The sequence below is a fragment of the Cebidichthys violaceus genome, unplaced genomic scaffold (genome assembly GCF_023349555.1).
Source record: "Cebidichthys violaceus isolate CVI_PGR_0920_01 unplaced genomic scaffold, fCebVio1.0.p SCAF_9, whole genome shotgun sequence".
Taxonomy (NCBI): domain Eukaryota; kingdom Metazoa; phylum Chordata; class Actinopteri; order Perciformes; family Stichaeidae; genus Cebidichthys; species Cebidichthys violaceus.
In genome coordinates, this window is record NW_027176975.1 from 1,422,491 (window position 1) to 1,446,426 (window position 23,936).

Consider the following 23,936-nt stretch of genomic DNA (forward strand, 5'->3'; position numbering starts at 1 on the left):
AAAAAGGTGGAGAAACCTGACGAAACACCAGAACCATTTTTGATTCGGCCACGGCAAATCACGTGAACAATGTTTTCATCAATACTTCTGATGTCGGTACTCGTGGTATTTTTACGAGCCATCAACTTCACGTTGGTGTTTGAGAAGGAAGCTGGTCTCCATCACCACAGCAACATCTGGTCACACAAGGACAAAAGAGGTGAGCAGGTTGCAGGTAAGGATGTCTCCAACATTAAAGGTCAAAAAAGAAACTGGAGAATAATCATTGAACAGAGAAGAGCACCGAACACAAGGAGCTCTTTCCTCCACTCTGACTGATTGACAGGTGATCTACAGTGAAACAGGAACAGAAACATGAGCCACCTCTCTGTGATGTTTAATGGAAGGTGTGTGGAGGCCAGGGGGCCGCTGGCTGATGTGGATTCAGGTTTTGTTGTGGTTTTAATGAGTCTGGCTTCTGCTACAGCTGCTTTACAGCAGGAGTGAGCTGTTCTACAGATGGATGGATGAGGTGAGGCACGTTTCCATTGACATGTTGTGAGTATGTAACTGATACAGAGGAAGGGCGGCGTTCTTTAAGTCTTTACTCAAACTGCAAACTGTCTGCAGACATCCATCCCAGAACCCCCTCTGTTTTTATCCTTTATTTAGGTCTTTCCCAAAAGTCTGACTGAGGATTTGGCCATTGAGTATGTTTGAAAAATCAGTCTGGTCTCATCCAAGATTTGTAGCTATACCTTCAAAATATAATGTGCCGTAATTTGAGGAAGTATAAAGACTGCAAAAACACACACATAAGTGGATCAGGTCACTGAGAGGCCTGTTCGTTCCCCATGTGAGAGTCAACGTTGATTTATTCTTCACGTAACTTGCCTTCTTCAGTGGCGTCACTTCTGTGGTTGTTTTAACCCGGCAGTAAGAGTGAAGCCAAAGCTTCTTGTCTTAAAGCTGCATTCTCTCTAGTGTCCACCAGGGGGCGACTCCTCTGGTTGTATAGAAGTCTAGTCTAAAATGACTCTACTTCTCTCTTGATTTATTCCCTCAGTAAACATTGTAAACATGAGTTTATGGTCTCAATCTCTAGTTTACAGTCTTCTTCAATACAGCATGATGTTCATTTAGTACATTATGCTCCATTTAGAGTCATACAGACCATAAAGCAGTGGATGATTTAGGGGGCGGGGCTACAAGCTGATTGACAGGTCTCTACCAGAGACGTATACGGCGTCTCTGCCTCACTCCTCCTCAGCCCAGATATGGTCACTTCCTGTTCACTGGCTGCAAAAAAAATAAAATAAGATGGTGGCTGCCATTATCCAAGATGGCGACAGTGAAATCGCCGATCTTGAGGCTTCAAAACATCAGTCCACAAACCAGTGAGTGACGTCCCAATGACTACGTCCACTTCTTATATACAGTCCATGGTTTTAACTCAAACCACGATCTTTTCCTAAACCCTGACTAAGTACTTTTGTTGCTTAAACCCAAATAACTTGTTTCCTGTGAAGACGGAAAGCAGAAGTTGACACGTGTTGCTTGACTTTCATAGAAAAACTTTTGTTAAAATATCCTACAAACGGTTGTTTGAGGATATGTTGGAAAAGTTGATTTTTATCTCTTTTTTTCAGCTTTGCCAACTTTTCTACCTCATCCAAACAGGGATGTATTTTAGATGATTCCACTGTAAATGTAAAACGTGCATAAAAGGCTACTCACTGTACAGACTAACCACATGAATGACAAGAAAACGCTTCTACTGTTTACTGACTGACTTTGTTTTTCACTAAATGAGCCCTGCACACACGTACAAGTGTTTTCACTTATTCTGGCCAATTACACCTCTGGTGTGGTTGAAGGTGGACGGAGTTATGACGGTAATTAGGTGTTGTTAGTGTTGTCCCCAGACTCCATGTCGTCATACCGACAATAAAGTTGTAATTGTTATCGCCCTGACAGGTGCAACAAGCTAACGAGGTTCAGTGAGATCAGTCTTTTCTCTCCTCCACAGTCCTGAGAAGAAATCAAGTCACCTGTGAGGGACCACAGGTGAGCAGGACCAATTCATAAATGACCTCCAAGAGGACAAACACCAGCAACTACTGCAAACACCTAATGGTCCACCCTCTTATACCGCTAGCAGCTGCCCAAAAGAAGCCAAAGCAACCACTAAGCAAACATGGTAGTAAACCACTTGATAGACTGGTAGCTACCACATACCTTAGCATCCATCTGTTAGTCACCTACAACCACCGACCAACATCTTAAATCTCATCTCATGCCTCAACACTTGTCAACACGTTAGCTCGTCCAAGACTGCCGTCTATAAGCCTTGAGTTTGGCATTTTGGTTTTTAGCCATAGCCATCTTATTTTTTTTTGCAACCAGTGAACAGGAAGTGACTCTATTAGGACTGCGGAGGAGTGAGGTAGAGACGCCGTATACGTCTCTGGTAGGGACCTGTCAATCACTGTGTAGCCCCGCCCCTAAAGCATCCTCTGCTTTATGGTGTGTTTGACTCTAAATGGAGCATAATGTACTAAATGAACATCATGCTGTATTGAAGAAGACTGTAAACTAGAGATTGAGACCATAAACTCATGTTTACAATGTTTACTGAGGGAATAAATCAAGAGAGAAGTAGAGTCATTTTAGACTAGACTTCTATACAACCAGAGGAGTCGCCCCCTGATGGACATTAGAGAGAAGTAGAGTCATTTTAGACTAGACCTCTATGTTGTTTCTTGTCGTTATTAAGCAACCAAAACCTGAACGCTGGAAAGACGACGATGATGATGAAGCGGTAATTTAGTGGTAATTTAGCGTCACTGGCTAAACTAACCAAAGATCAATGGATTCAGAGCTTTACTGTCTGATTTTGTCTGTGACTGGCTGACCTTTGAACCGGATGCCGGGACGTCCTTCGATGGAAAAGGTGAAGCAAGTAAAATGTTCTCGATTCTGACGAGCTTTCCATTGACAACAATGGATTTGAGGGCACAAAAAATGTACTTTATTGTATAGTTTGTGATTTGTGTGGCCTTATTACAACAACCCTTGCATCGTCTTCTACACACACTTACTAACAAAGTGTCGATGATGTTGTCGGTGCTGGTAGGCAGTGCTATTGTGTTTCCACGGCTCTTTATGTGTCCTGTGTGCAGGAGGCCCCTGCAGGCGGCCAGCCCTCATTATGAAGCCGTTTAAAGCGCTCAGGTCGGGCCGACACCTGCTTCTCATTGGAAACAGCAGCGGCGGCTGTCTTTTTGTGTTCCTGAAAGGGAAGTGCAGAGCGCTGCGATTAAGTCGACCTGCCTTTGATCTTTACACAAATGTCATAAAAAAAAGAAAAAAGAGCAGTCGTTCAGCTCGATCACTTTTTCCCTTCAACATGACGGAATCGGTTTAACCACGCACACGTGTTGCTACTGTGAGCTAGCTGCTGCTAGCTGCTGAAACAATGGCGCATCAGACCTTCTCGTGCTGCACAGAACCCAGGCGTAACCTGGTGTCATCACTCACTGAATTTATCCGAAAGGACTCAGCAGTACTTTGTTTCATGTTGCCGTTATAAACACGGTTTAACAGCCTCAAAGGAACAGGAACTGAGAACAAATAAACTGAATGTTGAAGCCAGTTAATGATTTCAATCTGCAGTTCCACTAATGGCCACTAGATGATGGCATTGAGAAGCTCTCACTGTCATGGTCAATAGAAATATGTTGTGAGCATCCCAAAAAGCTAATGTCACTTTCTTGGAATGTTCAAGGCTTAAAGGAAGATTTCAACACATTTCACAAACTGTGGTTGTTTTTGCTCCCAGAACACAGAGCTGGAGTCAGGACTTGGTTAGTGTAGCTTAGAAGTCGAAAGTGGACCATTACAACGCCTCTAAAGGTCTCTTATTTGCATGTTGATGGGATAAAAGTGACTGTCAATTAAGATAATTCAGTCATTTCAGGGGACTTTTCATGAGTTCAAGGGGATTAATTACTAGTTGAGAATAAAGATACTTTGCTCACAATAGTAATAGAGGGATTGTTGTGTCTTTTTCCAGTAAATTAAAATATATGCTTTCCTTCTCCGAGCTCGATAACAGCAATGACGGATGAACAAGTTAAATTTCAGTCATCGCCGTGGATGAAGCAGCTGATCGTTAACAGATGCTCCTGATGTTCCTTCAGGGAACAATGAAGAGGTTCATTACAGAACTGCGGAAACAAACTATGCTTCAGTAAAGTGTCCTGTACATTAAGCAACAGGACAACAAGGTAAACAACATGTTCATGGTTCAAACCAGGACTGTTTCCTGACATAAGTTTGTCTCTTAATGCTACACCGGATACAGAAAATGAGCCGAACAAAGTTGTGACTCATGTGGATCGAGTCTGTGGATGAAGCGTTACGTTTTAATATCATTTTACTCATTTAAAATGAGGCTAGTTAGTTAGCTGGCCTAGTCATGTCACTTTCATGCTACACTGGTTACATGAGAAGTTTGCTTCTGTCAGAAATGTTCTTAGGTTAAGTCAACAAACTTACTTGTTTAGGTTTGGGTTCAAATCAACCCTTTATGGCCGGGTTAGAGAGGAGGATGGGTTAGTCACGTGAGTCATTGGGGTCCTTAGTCATGTGACTAAGATTAGTTGCAAGTAGGGTGGTTGAGGTTAACCTCCTGAGAAGACAGACCTTTATTTTGAAAAGACTATATGCATAAATGAGTGGAAACTGTACATTTTACTGTGAACACAGAAGTTTATTTTGAAAAGACTGTATGCATGTAATAAGTGTAAACTTTACATTTACTGTGGACACAGAAGTTTATTTTGAAAAGACTCTATGCATGTAATGAGTGGAAACTTTACATTTACTGTGGACACAGAAGTTTATTTTGAAAAGACTGTATGCATGTAATGAGTGGAAACTTTACATTTATTTATTTTGAAAGTTAGGAACGAGAATGTGTGGGACATGAAGTTTACTTTATGTTTTCTTACTCTTAACTCATTTGAAGTGACATATGAGAACATAGCCTGCGTGAAGTAACTCATAGCTATATAACTGTGTGTGTGTGTGTGTGTGTGTGTGTGTGTGTGTGTGTGTGTGTGTGTGTGCGTGCAGCATGTGGGTGGCAGGTTGTGTGTTTTACAGAAAGCTCTCTGTTCTGGTAAGTTCTTCAATTTAAGCTCTTTTTTTCTTTTTAAAGCGTCCTGAGCGCTCAGTGGGGAGTTATTGTCCAATAAAACCAGACAAAAGCAGCTTGAGTGGATCGTACTGAACAAGTAGCTACTGTACATGTTAATGATACAACAGACCCATGAACGATGATCTAAAGCAAGAACTAACGCTTTAGACAATAACAATAACAAAGATGAAGAGGATCATCAGTGAATAACCTGAAATAAGTGGAACATTTTGAACAGGTTCAACCTCTTGGTACCCTGACAGAGAGGGTTGAGGACCCTCTAGATGGAGTCAGGTCTTCACTGCTCTGACCACAGAGATGATGAGACAACACAGTGACTCTAATTATACCGCTGTGAAGAGAAAACAAAGGGTTTGAAGGACCATGCAGCCGTTGTTTCCACACGTAGACGTCCTATTGACACTGCTTTATCCGTTGCATTTGATTCAAATGTGTCACGTATGTTTTGGTTTGGCTGAAGTGAGATATGTAGTTGTGTGAGGTCCTGAAAATACAAAATAAAAGCCTCAGCAGCTGCTGCAGTCTTGCATTTATTTGTCTCATTCCGGATTGACTGCAAAGTCCTGCTACTCACACATCAATGCATGGATGGACATGCGCCTCCCTACCTACAGGAACTCATTACTCCCCAAACCTCCACCCGCACCTTCAGCTCTTCAAACAGCCTCCGGGTCCCCAACACCACGCTCCACACCATGAGCGACCGGGCCTTTGGCTGGGCAGCACCACGCCTTTGGAACAGTCTCCCTGACCACCTAAGGACGCAGATGTTTTTCTGTCGGCTTCTTGTCTTTTAAACATCCTTTTTTTTTAAATCCCAGAAATGCCGAATCAGTGTTTCTCAATGTCGTTAAATCACTTTAAAACACACTTTCTTTCAGCTTTCAACTTCATACGTGTTTGTTGTGTTTCTTTTGTGCATTTTGAAAAGTTGCACAATCATGCACCGATGACACAGAAATGAACCACTTCTTTCATCTGTTTGTACCGATTTAAAGGTTCAAAGTTGTCAAATGAGTCAAAGGTCTGCATGCAAAACCTGCCCTCTCTCCCTCTCTCCCTCCTTCCCTCTCTCCCTCTCTCCCTCCTTCCCTCCCTCCCTCTCTCCCTCCTTCTCTCTCTCTCTCTCTCTCCCTCCTTCTCTCTCTCTCTCTCTCTCTCTCTCTCTCTCTCTCTCTCTCTCTCTCTCTCTCTCTCCCTCTCTCCCTCCCTTCCTCCCTCCCTCCCTCAGCAGTAGTCTCGTAGCCGCTGCGCTTCATCACTTGAGAGGAACTCTTCAGGCTGTGTGGAACAAGTCTTCATTAAATACACATTTATTCGGGACCATGAAGGAACTCTCTCTGCTGTCTCTTTCACATCTATGTTTCCTCTGTAGTTTTCTGGACCGGGCTCGCGCTCAGGAGGCTGCTGGTGATGGAGAGGATGCGCTCCGGCGGGGGTTGACATGGCAACACAACGGGCAGGTTTTTAGCATCCTGAGCCGCGGCTCTCAGTACCGGCCGCCCGGCAGGAGGCGAACCGGGTCGCCTCGGCGCGGTAACCCGGTGGTCGTCCTCAGCAGCGCTAACGACACGGTCCCGGTCGCGTCCCGGGGCTCCCCGCGGGTCCCCGCCGCCAGCGACACTGCGCAATTGCGCGCGGCGATGCGTCAACAGCCGGCGCCCGGCAGCCACGGGGACTCTGCCCCGGTCAGACGGGAGGACATGATGGTCGGAGACGATCCGTACAACCCGTACAAGTCTTCTAACTACTACCCCTATTACAACTACTACAACTCGTACTACAGACCCAGACCCAGGACCCAGGACCGGCACGGATACGGAACCGGCTACCACCAGCACGGTACGAGACCAACCTGTCCTCTGTGAATGTTTGAGAGCAGCATGATCTCCACAGGATGAACCAAAGCAAAACCACTTTGATTTAATACAAGTCATCAATGTTCCTGTGAATACAGCTGCTTTAATTATTGTAATCTAAACAATATTTAATAATCAGTAAAACGTTTATCTTCATCCAAACAGGCTGATTGTAGTTTATCCTCCAATTGTGTGTCTCTTTGTGGTCGTTTCATGTCTCTTTGTGGTCGTTTCATGTCTCTTTGTGGTCGTTTCATGTCTCTTTGTAGTTGTTTCATGTCTCTTTGTAGTTGTTTTGTGTCTCTGAAAGTTGCTTTAATATAAATCTGAATGTGTTGCTGGTCTTAGGTCTCCCTGATCTGGTTCCTGATCCGCACCACATCCAGACCGGCACCTACATCCAGAGAATGTCGATGTACAACCTCCGCTGTGCTGCTGAGGAGAACTGCCTCGCCTCGTAAGACGACGACACACTTCTGAACTACGTCAATCAATCAATCAACTTTAAAATCTGTATATCCAACATTAATATTGACTGAAGTGATGCGATGTCACCAACATACTGTATCACTGCTGTCAGCTGATCAATCCTCTGTGACTGTAACTGAACGTGTTTTAAAACATCTGAGGTAGACGAGTGAAAAGTGAGTTCAAGTCTTCTATCCTCGAAGCAGAAATGTGTCCTCAGACCACTGATACTTTATTACTTTATTACATGAATACTTTAATACTTTATTACTTTGGTACTTTAATACTTTATTACTTTAATACTTTATTACTTTGATACTTTAATACTTTATTACTTTATTACATTAATACTTTAATACTTTATTACTTTGATACTTTGATACTTTAATACTTTATTACTTTATTACATTAATACTTTAATACTTTATTACTTTGATACTTTAATACTTTATTACTTTGATACTTTGATACTTTATTACTTTAATACTTTATTACTTTGATACTTTAATACTTTATTACTTTATTACATTAATACTTTAATACTTTATTACTTTGATACTTTAATACTTTATTACTTTGATACTTTAATACTTAATTACTTTAATACTTTATTACTTTGATACTTTAATACTTTATTACTTTATTACATTAATACTTTATTACTTTATTACATTAATACTTTATTACTTTATTACTTTAATACTTTATTACTTTGATACTTTAATACTTTATTACTTTAATACTTTATTACTTTGATACTTTAATACTTTATTACTTTAATACTTTATTACTTTGATACTTTAATACTTTATTACTTTAATACTTTATTACTTTGATACTTTAATACTTTATTACTTTGATACTTTAATACTTTATTACATTAATACTTTAATACTTTATTACTTTGATACTTTAATACTTTATTACTTTGATACTTTATTACTTTGATACTTTAATACTTTATTACTTTATTACTTTGATACTTTGATACTTTATTACTTTATTTGTTTACATTTGGTTACATTCAGGTCCCAGCTGATATACAAATTTTTAAATTTGCTCGTATTTATATTCTGTCTCTTGTCTCTTTCTCTCCTCTGTCCTCCCCTCATTGTCTCCTCTCCTCCTCTCCCCTCCTTCTCTCCTCCTTCTCTCCCCTCTTCCTATCTTTGTCATCTCTCCTCCTTCCTCATCCTCCTTTTCTTCTCCCCTCCTTGTCTCTTCTCCTCTCCTCTCCTCTTCTCTTTGTCACCTTTTCTCCCTCCTCCATCTTCTTCTGTCCTCCTCCCTTCCTCCTCCTCTTCCTCCTCCTCCAGCTCCTCCTCGTCCTCCAATGACTACGACACCAGAGTGTTGTTGCGGTTCCCTCAGCGGGTGAAGAATCAGGGAACAGCTGACTTCCTGCCCAGTAAACCTCGATATTCGTGGGAGTGGCACAGCTGTCACCAGTACGTAGCTCCTCCTCCTTCACGTCTGTGCAGAGTGACCTGATGATTGACCTCTTGTTGTTGTTGTTGTTGTTGTTGTCAGTCACTTCCACAGCATGGACGAGTTCAGTCTGTATGAGCTGCTGGACGCCGACACTCAGACGCAAGTAGCCGAAGGTCACAAGGCCAGCTTCTGTCTGGAGGACACTTCCTGTGACCCGGGGTACTACCGCCGCTACGCCTGCACCTCCCACACTCAGGTACACACACACACACACACACACACACACACACACACACACACAGTGTATACTAACAGGAAATAGGTCTACTCAAGTAAAGTACTACTGACACTTAAAAACATGTACTTAAGACTAAAAACAGGAACGATCAATAACAAACGCACAGAAAAAAGAAATATATGAAAGTCATAATGAATAAATATATTTGTGTGTGTGTGTGTGTGTGTGTGTGTGTGTGTTCAGGGCTTGAGTCCAGGTTGCTATGACACCTACAACGCTGACATCGACTGTCAGTGGATCGACATCACCGACGTCTCTCCTGGAAAATACGTCCTCAAGGTCTGTTGGTCTTCTGGGGTCATCATGTTTCTTTACACTCACCTCTAATCACATGTTGGGGTTTAAGTTATTCTATGTTCTCATGACTCACAAAATGTGGATTAGTCCGCCGCTGAAACGAGTCCCCGAGAGACGCATTTCCTCCTGTTTGAGTAACGTTTGCTTAAAACTATAGGCAGACTTTTAAAGTCATAATTTTTGTCATTTATAAAAAGATCACACAGAAGCTAAACACCCACACTACAACACTCTTTGCTATGTCCCAATACGCATTATTGTTAAATGCAGTATGCCAAAAATACCAGGTTGTTCTTCTACATCCGCTGGCATTTTGCAGTATGTAAGCCACCATGTTTTTTTTCTGGCTATTCTGACCCACAATCCTTTGCACAGCCAATGTATGAGCAAGAGAGTTGAGGTTCAAGGTGCCATTGTTTTAAGCAGACGGCAACTTACGGTTCTGAAAAGTGAAGTCAAAGCTTCATGTGTTAAAGCTGCATTCTCTCTAATGACCTCCAGGGGGCGACTCCTCTGGTTGTATACAAGTCTAGTCTAAAATGACTCTACTTCTCTCTAATGTCCACCAGGGGGCGACTCCTCTGGTTGTATAGAAGTCTAGTCTAAAATGACTCTACTTCTCTCTTGATTTATTCCCTCAGTAAACATTGTAAACATGAGTTTATGGTCTCAATCTCTAGTTTACAGTCTTCTTCAATACAGCATGATGTTCATTTAGTACATTATGCTCCATTTAGAGTCAAACAGACCATAAAGCAGGGGATGATTTAGGGGCGGGGCTACACACTGATTGACAGGTCTCTACCAGAGACATATTCGGCGTCTCTACGTCGCTCCTCCTCAGTCCAGATGTGGTCACTTCCTGTTCACTGGATGCCAGTAGACCGCTGTCTGTTCCCCGTGTGAAACGAGAAGTCAATGTCGATTCATTTGTCACGTAACTCGCCTACTTCCGCATTTCCGTATTTATTTTTGGATCTTTTCCTCAATCTAACTTAAGTAGTTTAGTTTCCTAAACCTAACGGAGTAGTTTCCTGTGAAGACGGGAGTTTATTTTGAAAAGACTGTATTCATGTAACGAGCAGAAATTGACACGTGTTGATGATTTTAGTAGGAAAACGCACAAAAAAATAGAAGTACATTTTCCGTAATATATCATATATCAAAAACCGCTGCATGAGGAAATAGTCCCAATTAGAATACATACCGCATGCAGTAGTACATACTTTGTAAGGGCAGCTTACTGTACTAAAAGTAAAAAAAAAAAAAAAAAGTATGCAATTTGGAGCTTATTTATTTGTAGTCTTAGAGATTTAAATCCTCAGTAGGAACCAATGGGCGTTAGAGTGCTGATGATTCAGCGTCTTACTTCAGGAGAGGTGACCTGCTGTCCTGATGACGGTGACTTTGTCCCGCCAGGTGACGGTGAATCCGCAGCAGAAGGTCCCGGAGTCCAACTTCAACAACAACGTAGTCCACTGTGACGTCCAGTACACCGGCACCGCCGCCCACGTCTCCGGATGCACCACCACATCGTGGGTTCATTCATTATTACTAATATCTGAGGCTCATTGCACCTTTTTTCTATTTTTGCAAAGTGTTGATAATTGACAGGTGTTTGTTTCTACCTGGGATCTTTCATCTGTCCATCTATAACGATCAATACTTCTCTCAATGCTTTTTCTTTTGTTCTTTCTTTCTTGCAGCCACTGAGATGAATTCTGCAACATGAGCTGGAGAACCAAGACCAACGGAGTGAACGCTGCAGAAGAATGAAGCTTAAAGTTGTGTGTGAGCAGGTTAAAGAACAAAGAGTGATCACTGTGAGACTCGCAGAACACCTGAAGAAGATCATTTTAGTCAAAACTAAGCCTCAAGTCAGAAGGAGCATAAACTGACTTTAGCTTTTTTTGAATTACGGACAGGTATCGATGTCTGTGAGACGAGATGCAAAGTCAATGTTGCACCAGTTATTTGTAAATCTATCTCTATGTTTGTGTGTAAAGTACTTTCTATGATCTTAGTAGCTACTAACTCCTTTTAGATGAGTGATTTGAAGTTTAAAACTCTTTATTTTGACCCTTTTTCTCCATGTTTTTCGTGTCTAAGTGACTAACGGGGACGACGATGTTTGAAATTGGTCCGATATTGATACAATGTAACATCTCGTCTCCTAAAAGGGCTTGTTGTTGCCACTGATGGGCTCAGATTGTTGGTATTAGTGTCTGACAGCATAATGGAAACGATCCCTCTAGAGACGGAGCAGAAGCAGAAGTCTCGTTCTGTTGTCGGAAGTTGCAAACGTGAGTGAGTTTTGTTGCGTATAGTACAGAATGCGTAGCTGTTGTCTATAAAAGATGTTCACTGTCATCGCTGAATGTTTCTACGATGTGGATGAGGTCTTTGAATTCGATGGCGGCCCCGTATTTATTCATTTGAGCCAGAATATACGGATGAAAATTCTCCGTCAAACTCAAGAGCTCTGGAGGCTGGAGGTTGTTTCTGTGGCTGCTGTGACCTCATGCACCACAGAGGAAGAACACTGCAGACATCTGGACCTGCTGCTGCCCGATATTCAGATTTCAGATCGAGACTTCTCTTTAACTCAGACTCGATAACGAACAGACCTGACCAAGGAAAAGGTAAAGAACAAGGTTTTATCTCTCTGTCAGGGTTCTTTCCATATTGTTGTCAGACACTCATAACAACATGTTAAATGAAGGTAACGTAGTTAATTGACTATTAATCACGATCATGATTTTGGCGACTTTAATTGACGTGATCGACTTGCGATACTTACATTTAAAATGCTCAAAGAAAACTCTCCTTCACGTCAAATGAAGTTCTTCCTAAACTAACAGCCGGCCACCAGGGGGCGATCAACATGTTTTGTCTTTCACTTTTGGGGAGCTGTCATGCAGCCTGTGAAGAACTTTGCTCAATGTTGAAGCTACAGTCCAAAGTACAAAAGTAATATACTGTATATTAGTCTTTTACGTTGTTGTATAACGGGCAAAATGAAAATGCACTGAAACCCGGTGAAGAAGAACCTTGTTTTAAGTTCTATTCTGATGCAAAGATTTGTACACTAGACATTATTTAACATTATAACAACATTATTTAAATGTCAAAGTGCAATATTCATATTTTGTCGCTAACATCAATGAATGATCAAGAATAATCTCCATATTTATCAAAATAATCCTGGTTATCATTGTGGCCATTTGCAGCTCAATTTAAAAAAAGGTTGTCCCCATTAGTCACTTAGACACATGAATAGAAAATATAATATGGAAAATAGGGCCCAGGTTGAAAAATACCAAAGTTCCCCTTTAAGAAATGTCTCATCAAAAGCAATCTATGCAAAAGCATAAAACCGTAGCATCACCAGCTGTGACTTCACTTCCAAAAACACACTAAACTCACCTGTCAATCCTTTTGTTCATGTAGTGATGTCGTTGCTTTATTTATGTCTGTATACTTGAAAAAGTTTGGAACGAATGTTGAATATCTGATCGCATAACTTTACAGACAAAGTTATGCACATTGTCAGCGTAAGGTTTTATAATTTGGAGACTTGTTTTGCAGAATTTAAAATCTTACATCTTCACATCAATAATAAACAGCAAATTGTCCGACGTGTCCGTATTAGCTCTTATACTTTAAACAGGTTATATATTAGCATGCTAACTTTAGATAGCTCGTTAGTGAGATACACAATCACACCTGACCGCTACTTATACGAGTCAGTATTTAGAACTAGCAATGAAAACTATTTATTAGAAGGCTTTTTTGTGGTGCAATATCTGTTTTAATTTAGTGATGCATAAAACTCCTATTAAATAAAACCCGTTATAACTAAGCTGAGGCTAAGATTGAGTTTACAAACAGGTGGTGCAACTGGAGTTTTCCTTCTTTTTACTGGTTACTTAACGTTTGGCTTTGGGCGTCTATTTCATGTTCATGTGTGTGTTTCTTTTTGTTTAGTTTACTCACAGTCAGGAGAAAGTTTTTTTGTGATGGCGACATAAAAAGATTTTCTTGAGATTAAAAAATTATTATTTAAATTAAAAGAATATGTATTTAATTGTTCCCGATATAGAGAACTCAGTATTTGTTGTTTTTCTTATTTTCTGATCTTAATCTCCATTAAAAACATTTTCTCTTGAACACAGAATAATAATTACAATTTACATGCATGGCATCTCTGGGCTTCCGTAGCTTTTATTTTATACAATATGTGATGTAACTGTTGTTTTACTGACATTTTAAAATTAATTAAATATTTTTAATTGGAGAAATTCCAGCATTTTCTGCTCTAAACTTCCTGTAAGGTTTCATAATTTCACTAATGAAGTTTTTGTTCTGTTTATTATTGGTGCTGTAAAGTAGATCTTTCATGTTTTGGTGCTAAAGGTGGTTTTCACTTTGTCACTTTGTCATTTTGTGTCCCCAAACTGAATTTAACCAAAAAGAAGGACACGAAAAGTTAACTTCTGACTTACAAACTAACGTGTGTATACTGAGTACACAGTGTGTGTACTTGTACAACCTGTAACCACACACACCTGCAGAGCTGTATATATGTTATCAACCTTCATACCACATTAATAAAGCTTGCTTGAACGTGAACAGTGTTCATGTATTTATGTACATTTTCAGTGTGTTCACAAAGTAGATTTAGTGTTAAATGACTTTTTACTGTACTACATCTCAGAGGTACATATTGTACTTTGTACTCTGTACTACATCTCAGAGGTACATATTGTACTTTGTACTGTACTACGTCACAGCGGTAAACTGCGCACCTTTTATTGCAGCTGACCGGAAGAAGCCCCCCCCTTCCCCCTCCTCTTTCCTTTTGTCTCGTCTCACCTGCGGAGATTCTCAGGAACACACAACAGGTATATCAGACTCTATCCGACGTTTCTTTCCATCTTGTGTATCATGTGTTTGGACTTTGTATCACTTATGAAATATTAGAAGTAAAAAGCTCGGCGCTTCACAGCCTGCTGTGGGTTTTAATGCTCTTTATCACCTTTTGTTGTAAGTGAAAGTAAAACAAGTCCGAACGGGCGCGTGCGGTGAAGGACGCCGCGTGTCCACTTCGTTATTATTATGTATTTATATGTGATTATGTAAGTATATATAGAATAAAGTCACGCTCTGGTTCACGCTCCAACTTATTTTACAGTTTAATGAATGCGTCAATGAGAGCATGAACCTGTAACTGACGACCAGCAGAGAGCGCCACTGAGCTGTCATCATAGATTAAGATACAACTTTATTAATCCAAGACAGCAGAATAAACATTCGGTCAGATTATATCTCACTTCAGTTTTTTGTTGGTTCTATAGTTAACTTATTTAATATAGTTTCTTTTGTTTATTATTCTGTGGAATAATCTTAATTTATCATAATAAATCATTTCAATGTGCTCCACCTGTACCAGCTGTAACATTAAAGTGATGAACACATTAATGCATCGGTAATTATAATACAATAATATAATATGTATTACTCTGCATAATGAGCACTTTTAGTTTTTGTATTTTAAATCATATTTTTGATGCTATTTGACTTTTTCTTAAGTAAGATATTGAACTCATGACGTGTCATTTTAAGGATATAAGTTAATATGTCATCATGAGTTAATATGTCATCATGAGTTAATATGTCATCATGAGTTAATATGTCATCATGAGTTAATATCTCATCATGAGTTAATATGTCATCATGAGTTAATATCTCATCATGAGTTAATATGTCATCATGAGTTAATATCTCATCATGAGTTAATATCTCATCATGAGTTAATATCTCATAATGAGTTAATATCTCAACATGGCTGACTGACTTAAATTCAGGTCCAGATTAAAATCATAACTCAATAATATTATTAACGCATTTTCTGAAGCAGATTTAAATGTTTGAAATGTTTAAAAGCAAATCTCATCAAGTTTGGAGAAGTACTGATCAAGCTGTTCATACGATGTTAAAGTTACTGTGAGGAGCTTGTATCTGGTCCTGAACCAGTCTCAGTGTAGTCCTGGTCCTCTATATGAACCAGTCTCAGTGTAGTCCTGGTCCTCTATATGAACCAGTCTCAGTGTAGTCCCGGTCCTCTATCAGACCTCCATCAGTACAGAGACCATCAGAGAGAAGATGGTCTGTTTCTATAGAGTTGTTCTTAATGATGTCATCGGAGCCACCGGGTTGGATTCTAGTGAAACCAGATGAACTCGCGCAGGTTCACCAGAACCTCCTTCAGCTCAGACTCCAGCAGAGACCGGTCCACCGTGGACAGACCCAGATCCTCCAGCAGAGACCTGATCCACCAGAACTAGGACTGAGAGGGTCAGACTGTCAGACCCTGCTGCAGTAGAATGAGAGGTTTTCTAAAGGGACTCTGGTGCTCAGAGACACTACAGCTTTAGTCCACAGGGACCAACAGAACCAACACATTAAAGTTCCTTGTCGTAACTTAAAGTACGTTATGTGACATCAGAGTGAAGCACATGAAGCATTTCTCTTCTTTATCGTTCTCCTAAACTTTTCATTTCTGTTGTCAGAGCTCCAGGATGTGTCATGTGACGGACAGACAGTGTGGTGCCTTCACTGTCCTGGTTTTCCACGCCGTTGTCTTCCTCGTCCTGATACACTCGTGTAGCGGTGAATGACACACATCACTAACACTAACACTCCATGTTAACATGTGAAGTGTTAAACAAACCTGTTTGTGTTTCAGGTCAGTCTGAGCCCATCGGTCCATCTCAGCCAATCGTGGCAATGGTGGGTGATGACACCGTTTTGCCGTGTCAGCTGGTCCCCGTCATGAACGCCTTCGTCATGACGGTGGAGTGGGCGAGGCAAGACCTGGACCCCCCGTTTGTCCTGCTGTGGCGTGACGGCATGGTGCTGGCGAGTATGAAACACCCGTCGTACAGAGGACGGACGTCTCTGTCCACCGACCGGCTGGAGGACGGAGACGTTTCACTGAAACTCTCCTCGGTGAGGATATCTGACGAGGGAAGATACAGATGCTTCATCCCAGGACTGCAGAAGTATTCTACTGTTCAGCTGGTTGTCGGTAAGTCGGCACATTTTGCCTTTTTAGTTAGAAGTGAGAAGTGCAACAAAGTGGAATTTCTTAAATTTATAATTAATGTTTTCCTGGAAAATGATCATTTAAAAAGTTAATGAAGGATTTTATATGTTTGACGAGACATGAGGAGAGAACTGAAGAAGAGCAGTGATTTTTAAAACCTTTCATTTCTTCGTCACAATTGTGCAAAATTTTGAAAATGTTTCAGTCAGAAGGCTAAAAAAGTAGCATATTTAGCTCCAGAGTACTTAAAAACATAGGAATAGACACCAAGATCATTCAAATCAGGGAAGAAAACAAATTTCAGGAGGCCCAATTGGCGGCCATCTTGGAAAATAGCCGCCATCTTGGATCTTTGAATGGCCAAGCGAGCATTTGATCAGATACCTCTGGAGAACAACTCCACCAAATGTCATGCTTGTATCATAATTTGCACGATTATTCTACTAACTATAAAGCCTCTCGTCCTTTAGGCGCCGTCTCCTCGCCTCAAGTCCTGATGAACGAAACCAGCAACGGCAACGTGTTGCTGCGGTGCGACGCTAAAGGCTGGTACCCAGAGCCTGAGGTGGTCTGGCTGGACGCAGAGGGAGACCACGTCCCCGCTGGACCTGCAGAGACACTCAGAGGTCCCGATGGCCTCTACGCTGTCAGCAGCAGTCTGACCGTGGAGAAGAGACGCGGCAACTTCACCTGCAGAGTCCAGCAGAAGACCACCAACCAGACCAGAGAGACACATGTCCAGGTTGCAGGTAGATACAGTTAAGGCTACAGGTCTCTATCGCTCTCATTCACACATTACATTTACTTTAAAATGAACACTTACAAATCCAAATTTACTAGATTATGAGTCAATAGATTTGGTCAACACACGTCTCCCCCTCGTTTCCTCTCGGTTTCATCGTTGTCCGTTCTCACACTCGTAGCTGAATCCTCTGTCGTACTGGAGAGCGTTTATGCGTTTGTTCCTTTACAGTTTCTTGGTGAACTTCAGAATAAAATAAGCATTGATAAGAAAAGAAAAGTCGTCCGTTTTGTGTCCATCGTCCTCCTCAAAGCTGCAAACCGGGACTTCTAAACGTAGGTCTGATAACGCCACTGGACACGCCGCTCGCTAATCGCTCCAACAGCAGCTCCTCAAGTTGTCAGTAGTAGAATTATAAAATGTAGAATTTAACTGAACAACAGCTGCTAGGTTCTAAAACTCCGGAGTAGTGGCAACTCTAGGCTCAAATTTAGCAAAAGATATGCGTTTTAAAACAAAAGCGTAGTAGTGTGCACGTACCCTCGGAGAGTATTATCTATGTCAGGCGTAGGCCTGTTGGGAGATATTGCGTTCGATCATGTATGTGTGTGTGTGTGTGTGTGTGTGTGTGAGTGTGTGTGTGTGTGTCTGTCCGCGGCTAATCTTGCATACTGCTGGACCCATCAGCCTAATCCTTGTTTCTATTATCTTTGCCGCCATCCTGACTGTAAGACAAATTCACACAAAACCAGGCCTTTAAAGTAACGAGAGAAATGACCCAGTATCAAGTAGTATTGAAACTCCTCTGTCAAATGATACTTTTTGTGACCAGATCTCCAAAGAAAGTACAATTTGCATGTTTTTCCCTGCAGCCAATCACTGCAAGCGTTTGTAAATCAAGACCACACGACAACGTTTATGTTCAACATGCTGTTTGTTCCAATATTCTCCACAGTGCCAGAGGGCGTACAAACAGAATGAACTGTTAAGAAGCAAAAAACAACAACAAGTGTAACCAAGTGGGTTGAGATCTGGTGGAGATCTGCACTCCGCTGAGGGCATCGTTCTAGTCTGAACATGTTCTTTGTTTCATTTCAGATCATTCCTCTATGGTCAGTCCACATGTTCTTATTGGCGCTATCATTGGCTGTGCTGCGTTGCTGTTTATTCCTGCAGTTCTCTTTGTTGTGTGGAAACGACAACAAAAGAAACGCAGTAAGTCACAAATTGATTTCACTTCTTTCTAAATGTTCAACTGCAGCCTTTGACTGATTTGAGTTTTAATCCCGTCGGCTTTCTTCTAAAGTAAAGTATTATAGTGGACGTCTACACATTCATCTTCTGCTTTCTACTTTGGAATAAGTTTATATATCTGTAATTCTTTTATTAACACCAGCCGGTGTTTTTAAGTTGTGTCATTTGTCCGTTCGTTACGAGCTTCATCAGTCTCTCTTCTCACAGAAACCAAGAGGAGGAGCCCAGAGGATGGAGCTGAGCAGACAGAAGAAGTGAAGGAGGTCACATCTATCAGGGACAACACAGGAGTTCAAGACGGAGAACATGTTTCACTTTTGGCAGGAAGAGAAGAAGAGAACAATGAGATTGAAAGGATTCAAAGTGAAACAAACCGAGATCAGCTTGTGACGAAACCAGACGGGGACAACCCAGAAGAAGAGACCAAAATTAAGTCTATCAGCGAAGAAAAAGTACGTCTGATAGATGAAGAGAAGATAGATCTCACAGAAACCAAGAGGAGGAGCCCAGAGGATGGAGCTGAGCAGACAGAAGAAGAGAAGGAGGTCACATCTAACAGGGACAACACAGGAGTTCAAGACGGAGAACATGTTTCACTTTTGGCAGGAAGAGAAGAAGAGAACAATGAGATTGAAAGGATTCAAAGTGAAACAAACCGAGATCAGCTTGTGACGAAACCAGACGGGGACAACCCAGAAGAAGAGACCAAAATTAAGTCTATCAGCGAAGAAAAAGTACGTCTGATAGATGAAGAGAAGATAGATCTCCAAACAAAGGAAGAGGGCACCATCAAACATGAAGCAGAACACAAGGATGAGAAAGGAAACCAGAGTAACTTTAACACAATGACAGAAAGCCAAAAGATGCAAATCAATGAGGAATCGAAGGAGAGTGAGATGGAGAGGGGTGAGAGAGAGACTCCATCAGTCAGTAGGGAGGTTACAGCAAGGCCAGACCAGAAAGTGCATCAAGAAATAACAGGGAGACAAAACCTGGAAGAGAATAAGCTAAAGCCAGATAAATCTCAGAGAAGTCAGGAGGAAACCAAAGAGCAGCTAGAGAAATTCATGAGGGGGGTGAAGGTGGAACGAGTGAAAGTAGAGAAAGAAATCAGAGAGCAGCCGGAACTCTCAAAGCCCCACGCAGTGAAGGCACTTCAGCATCAAGAACCATCGCAGGCGGAGCCGATGGAGATCGACAGTAGTCCTCAAACTCAAAGAAAAGTGAACCATAAACAGCATGAACAAGAGAAAGAGCTCCACGCAGTGAAGGCACTTCAGCATCAAGAAGCATCGCAGGCGGAGCTGATGGAGATCGACAGTAGTCCTCAAACTCAAAGAAAAGTGAAACAAAAACAGCGTGAACAAGAGAAAGAGCTCCATGTAAACCCGCAACAGACTGCCATGAAGAGGCAACGGCGGGAAGATCGCGGAGCGAAGACACGGAAGACTATCAAGAAGCTAAAAGAGCGTCCGGGAAAACGAGAGCTAAAAGAGCTACTGAGGGAACGAGAGCTAAAAGAGCTACTGAGGGAACGAGAGCTAAAAGAGCTACTGAGGGAACAAGAGCTAAAAGAGCTACTGAGGGAACAAGAGCTACTGAGGGAACGAGAGCTAAAAGAGCTACTGAGGGAACAAGAGCTAAAAGAGCTACTGAGGGAACGAAATGGGGATCCGATGGAGTTCAAAGAAGGTACAAAGATGGATCAAGAAGTGAGAAACGAACCTCAAGTCTATGATTGGAATTCACAACAAGATCAAGCACCTATGGGTCTGGAAGACAACCGAGAGAAGCCAATGGAGTTATAGTGAAAAAAAAGATGGCATTAGACAACTAAAAAAAGGAGGAGGAGGACGACTCAAAAGTTCAAAGTTCAGTTCATTGTCGTCATATACATATATATGAAATTTAATTTCTGCATTTAACCCATCCCTAGCTTATTGGGAGCAGTGGGCTGCTGAGAAGCGCCCGGGAAGCAGTTAGGGGTTCAGTGTCTTGCTCAGGGACACTCTGGCACAGGACATGTAGCCGCCAAGGATCGAACCACTGACCCTTCCATTTGACGGACAATCCTCTCTACCCGTTGAACCACGGCTGCCCCATCAGGGGGCGACTCCCCTGATGGTCATTAGAGAGAAGAGCTTCTCCTCTCTGGGAGCCGACACCACGCTGCTGGAGACCCAGGACGTATTGCTGGACCCGCTGGAGGGAAGGGAGGCAACGGGAGAACCGGAACCAGGACTGAGAGGGGCCGACTGTCAGACCCTGCTGCAGTAGAATGAGAGGTTTTCTAAAGAGACTCTGGTGCTCAGAAACACTACCGCTTTAGTCCACAGGGGGGCGACAGAACCAACACTAAATATAAGTTACTTGTAGTAACTTTAATATCTGAGTGATATAACACACAAACTTTCATTCATGGAGCAACGTCATGCGGCAGCAACTGTTTCGTTATAAATTAATGCAACTGTAAATTAAGACTTTCTGTAATCTGCAGAAGTCTGTTGCTAAGAACTTCACTCTGCTTGTCTTCACTACAACAAAACCCAACGTCTCTCCATCAGACTCAAAGAATCCTGGTTTGAATAAAGCAGAAAACTGAGAAGACGTCAACAGTCAGAGGACGAGTTCCCGATACAGGGCAGGTACCAGTCCTCCCGTCTTTACACTTTGTCTTTAATTGTTTACACACTAATATGACACATAAAGCCCAATTATTGTGCATATGTTGCACTGATTTGTTGTAGAGAAAATAAAGGTTTTGCTTCAACAGATATCTTTGTGTTTCTGCACACATTTCTGTCAACGTGAGCAACAGTCCTGCAGGATATTTGAGGTGTTTTGGCTCTTTGGGTGTGTGTTCTTCAGTGAACTGGTGTTTTAAAGTAAACCTCCTGCATGGAGTCTGTTTGAAACAGTGTGAGAAGGTTCCACTAGATGGCCCCGCTGAGGTCCAACTGGGCTGGTGAGCGTTAAACCAGTCTGGACCACAGCAGAAGTCCACAGTCTGTTATTATGGAAACATGTATTTATAGACCGGTCTCTGCTCCTGACAGAACCGACACTTATGGAAGTGAACGTGTGACGTTAAAGGTCTGGTTCTGGAGGACGAACGAGGCCCTCTGAGTCCGAGTCTGACGTTTAGATATAAAATACAGGCAGATTAATACAAAACATCATAAACAGTGACTGTAATGAGGATTACAAGAACTTTTCTCTGCAGTACAATGAACCCAGAGTTCTCCAAAGAGTTCTGAAATGAGCTATAAGAGCAAATAAGCTACGTTTGAATGTGTTAAGACGTTTAACAGTGTACATTACAATCAACTGTTGTATTTGTTTTTATATCATTCTTATCGTTTTTATTGTCATTCAACACACTAAAACATATACATAGTGGTTCAAGATAAAGATGCAATTGATAACTTTGAGCAATGAAATAAAGCGTCATGATTAATCTGTGTTTCTACCATAAAGCAGGGGACGCTTTAGGGGCGGGGCTACACTGTGATTGACAGGTCTCTACCAGAGACGTATTCGGCGTCTCTACGTCGCTCCTCCTCAGTCCAGATGTGGTCACTTCCTGTTCACTGGATGCCAGTAGACCGCTGTCTGTTCCCCGTGTGAAACGAGAAGTCAATGTCGATTCATTTGTCACGTAACTCGCCTACTTCCGCACTTCCGTATTTATTTTTTGATCTTTTCCTCAATCTAACTTAAGTAGTTTAGTTTCCTAAACCTAACGGAGTAGTTTCCTGTGAAGACGGGAGTTTATTTTGAAAAGACTGTATTCATGTAACGAGCAGAAATTGACACGTGTTGATGATTTTAGTAGGAAAACGCACAAAAAATTACAAGTAAATGTTCTGTAATATATCATAAGAACCGCTGCATGAGGAAGTAGTCCCAATTAGAATACATACCGCATGCAGTAGTACATACTTTGTAAGGGCAGCTTACTGTACTAAAAGTAAAAAAAAAAAAAAAAGTATTCCAATTTGGAGCTTATTTATTTGTAGTCTTAGAGATTTAAATCCTCAGTAGGAACCAATGGGCGTTAGAGTGCTGATGATTCAGCATCTTACTTCAGGAGAGGTGACCTGCTGTCCTGATGACGGTGACTTTGTCCCGCCAGGTGACGGTGAATCCGCAGCAGAAGGTCCCGGAGTCCAACTTCAACAACAACGTAGTCCGCTGTGACGTCCAGTACACCGGCACCGCCGCCCACGTCTCCGGATGCACCACCACATCGTGGGTTCATTCATTATTACTAATATCTGAGGCTCATTGCACCTTTTTTCTATTTTTGCAAAGTGTTGATAATTGACAGGTGTTTGTTTCTACCTGGGATCTTTCATCTGTCCATCTATAACGATCAATACTTCTCTCAATGCTTTTTCTTTTGTTCTTTCTTTCTTGCAGCCACTGAGATGAATTCTGCAACATGAGCTGGAGAACCAAGACCAACGGAGTGAACGCTGCAGAAGAATGAAGCTTAAAGTTGTGTGTGAGCAGGTTAAAGAACAAAGAGTGATCACTGTGAGACTCGCAGAACACCTGAAGAAGATCATTTTAGTCAAAACTAAGCCTCAAGTCAGAAGGAGCATAAACTGACTTTAGCTTTTTTTGAATTACGGATAGGTATCGATGTCTGTGAGACGAGATGCAAAGTCAATGTTGCACCAGTTATTTGTAAATCTATCTCTATGTTTGTGTGTAAAGTACTTTCTATGATCTAAGTAGCTACTAACTCCTTTTAGATGAGTGATTTGAAGTTTAAAACTTTTTATTTTGACCCTTTTTCTCCATGTTTTTTGTGTCTAAGTGACTAACGGGGACGACGATGTTTGAAATTGGTCCGATATTGATACAATGTAACATCTCGTCTCCTAAAAGGGCTTGTTGTTGCCACTGATGGGCTCAGATTGTTGGTATTAGTGTCTGACAGCATAATGGAAACGATCCCTCTAGAGACGGAGCAGAAGCAGAAGTCTCGTTCTGTTGTCGGAAGTTGCAAACGTGAGTGAGTTTTGTTGCGTATAGTACAGAATGCGTAGCTGTTGTCTATAAAAGATGTTCACTGTCATCGCCGAATGTTTCTACGATGTGGATGAGGTCTTTGAATTCGATGGCGGCCCCGTATTTATTCATTTGAGCCAGAATATACGGATGAAAATTCTCCGTCAAACTCAAGAGCTCTGGAGGCTGGAGGTTGTTTCTGTGGCTGCTGTGACCTCATGCACCACAGAGGAAGAACGCTGCAGACATCTGGACCT

At 41.6% G+C, this 23,936-nt stretch overlaps 2 protein-coding genes across 4 annotated transcripts; both read left to right on the top strand.

Annotated features, from left to right (window-relative positions):
• The first annotated feature begins 6,528 nt into the window (after positions 1-6,528).
• On the top strand, positions 6,529-11,488 carry LOC137866806 (protein-lysine 6-oxidase). Its single transcript, XM_068702963.1, has 7 exons — positions 6,529-7,045; positions 7,411-7,519; positions 8,847-8,978; positions 9,061-9,217; positions 9,443-9,538; positions 10,976-11,091; positions 11,263-11,488. The coding sequence occupies exons 1-7, from the start codon at positions 6,529-6,531 to the stop codon at positions 11,267-11,269; spliced, it is 1,134 nt and encodes a 377-aa protein (XP_068559064.1). The 3' UTR covers positions 11,270-11,488.
• A 2,922-nt stretch (positions 11,489-14,410) lies between these two features.
• Positions 14,411-23,250, top strand: LOC137866804 (trichohyalin-like). Of its 3 annotated transcripts, XR_011102131.1 has the most exons (8): positions 14,411-14,460; positions 16,129-16,228; positions 16,305-16,646; positions 17,135-17,413; positions 18,505-18,621; positions 18,868-21,305; positions 22,796-22,911; positions 23,083-23,250. XR_011102131.1 is itself a non-coding variant. In XM_068702961.1 (6 exons), the coding sequence occupies exons 2-6, from the start codon at positions 16,138-16,140 to the stop codon at positions 20,466-20,468; spliced, it is 2,430 nt and encodes an 809-aa protein (XP_068559062.1). In that variant the 5' UTR covers positions 14,411-14,460; positions 16,129-16,137; the 3' UTR covers positions 20,469-21,434. The 3 variants fall into 3 exon arrangements, 1 of the variants encoding a protein (XP_068559062.1); XR_011102132.1 differs by lacking the exons at positions 22,796-22,911; positions 23,083-23,250 and adding an exon at positions 22,138-22,155; XM_068702961.1 differs by lacking the exons at positions 22,796-22,911; positions 23,083-23,250 and having other exon boundaries at positions 18,868-21,434.
• Positions 23,251-23,936: the final 686 nt, after the last annotated feature.

What these genes read in the sequence shown, in the direction of transcription:
- LOC137866804 (XM_068702961.1), top strand. Translation starts at nt 16,138, where the DNA reads ATGTGTCATGTGACGGACAGACAGTGTGGTGCCTTCACTGTCCTGGTT. An exon ending in CCTGATACACTCGTGTAGCG is followed by an intron (nt 16,229 to 16,304) that starts GTGAATGACACA and finishes TTTGTGTTTCAG; the next exon opens with GTCAGTCTGAGCCCATCGGT. An exon ending in TACTGTTCAGCTGGTTGTCG is followed by an intron (nt 16,647 to 17,134) that starts GTAAGTCGGCAC and finishes CTCGTCCTTTAG; the next exon opens with GCGCCGTCTCCTCGCCTCAA.
- LOC137866806 (XM_068702963.1), top strand. Translation starts at nt 6,529, where the DNA reads ATGAAGGAACTCTCTCTGCTGTCTCTTTCACATCTATGTTTCCTCTGT. An exon ending in GAGGAGAACTGCCTCGCCTC is followed by an intron (nt 7,520 to 8,846) that starts GTAAGACGACGA and finishes CTCCTCCTCCAG; the next exon opens with CTCCTCCTCGTCCTCCAATG. An exon ending in CTGGAAAATACGTCCTCAAG is followed by an intron (nt 9,539 to 10,975) that starts GTCTGTTGGTCT and finishes TTGTCCCGCCAG; the next exon opens with GTGACGGTGAATCCGCAGCA.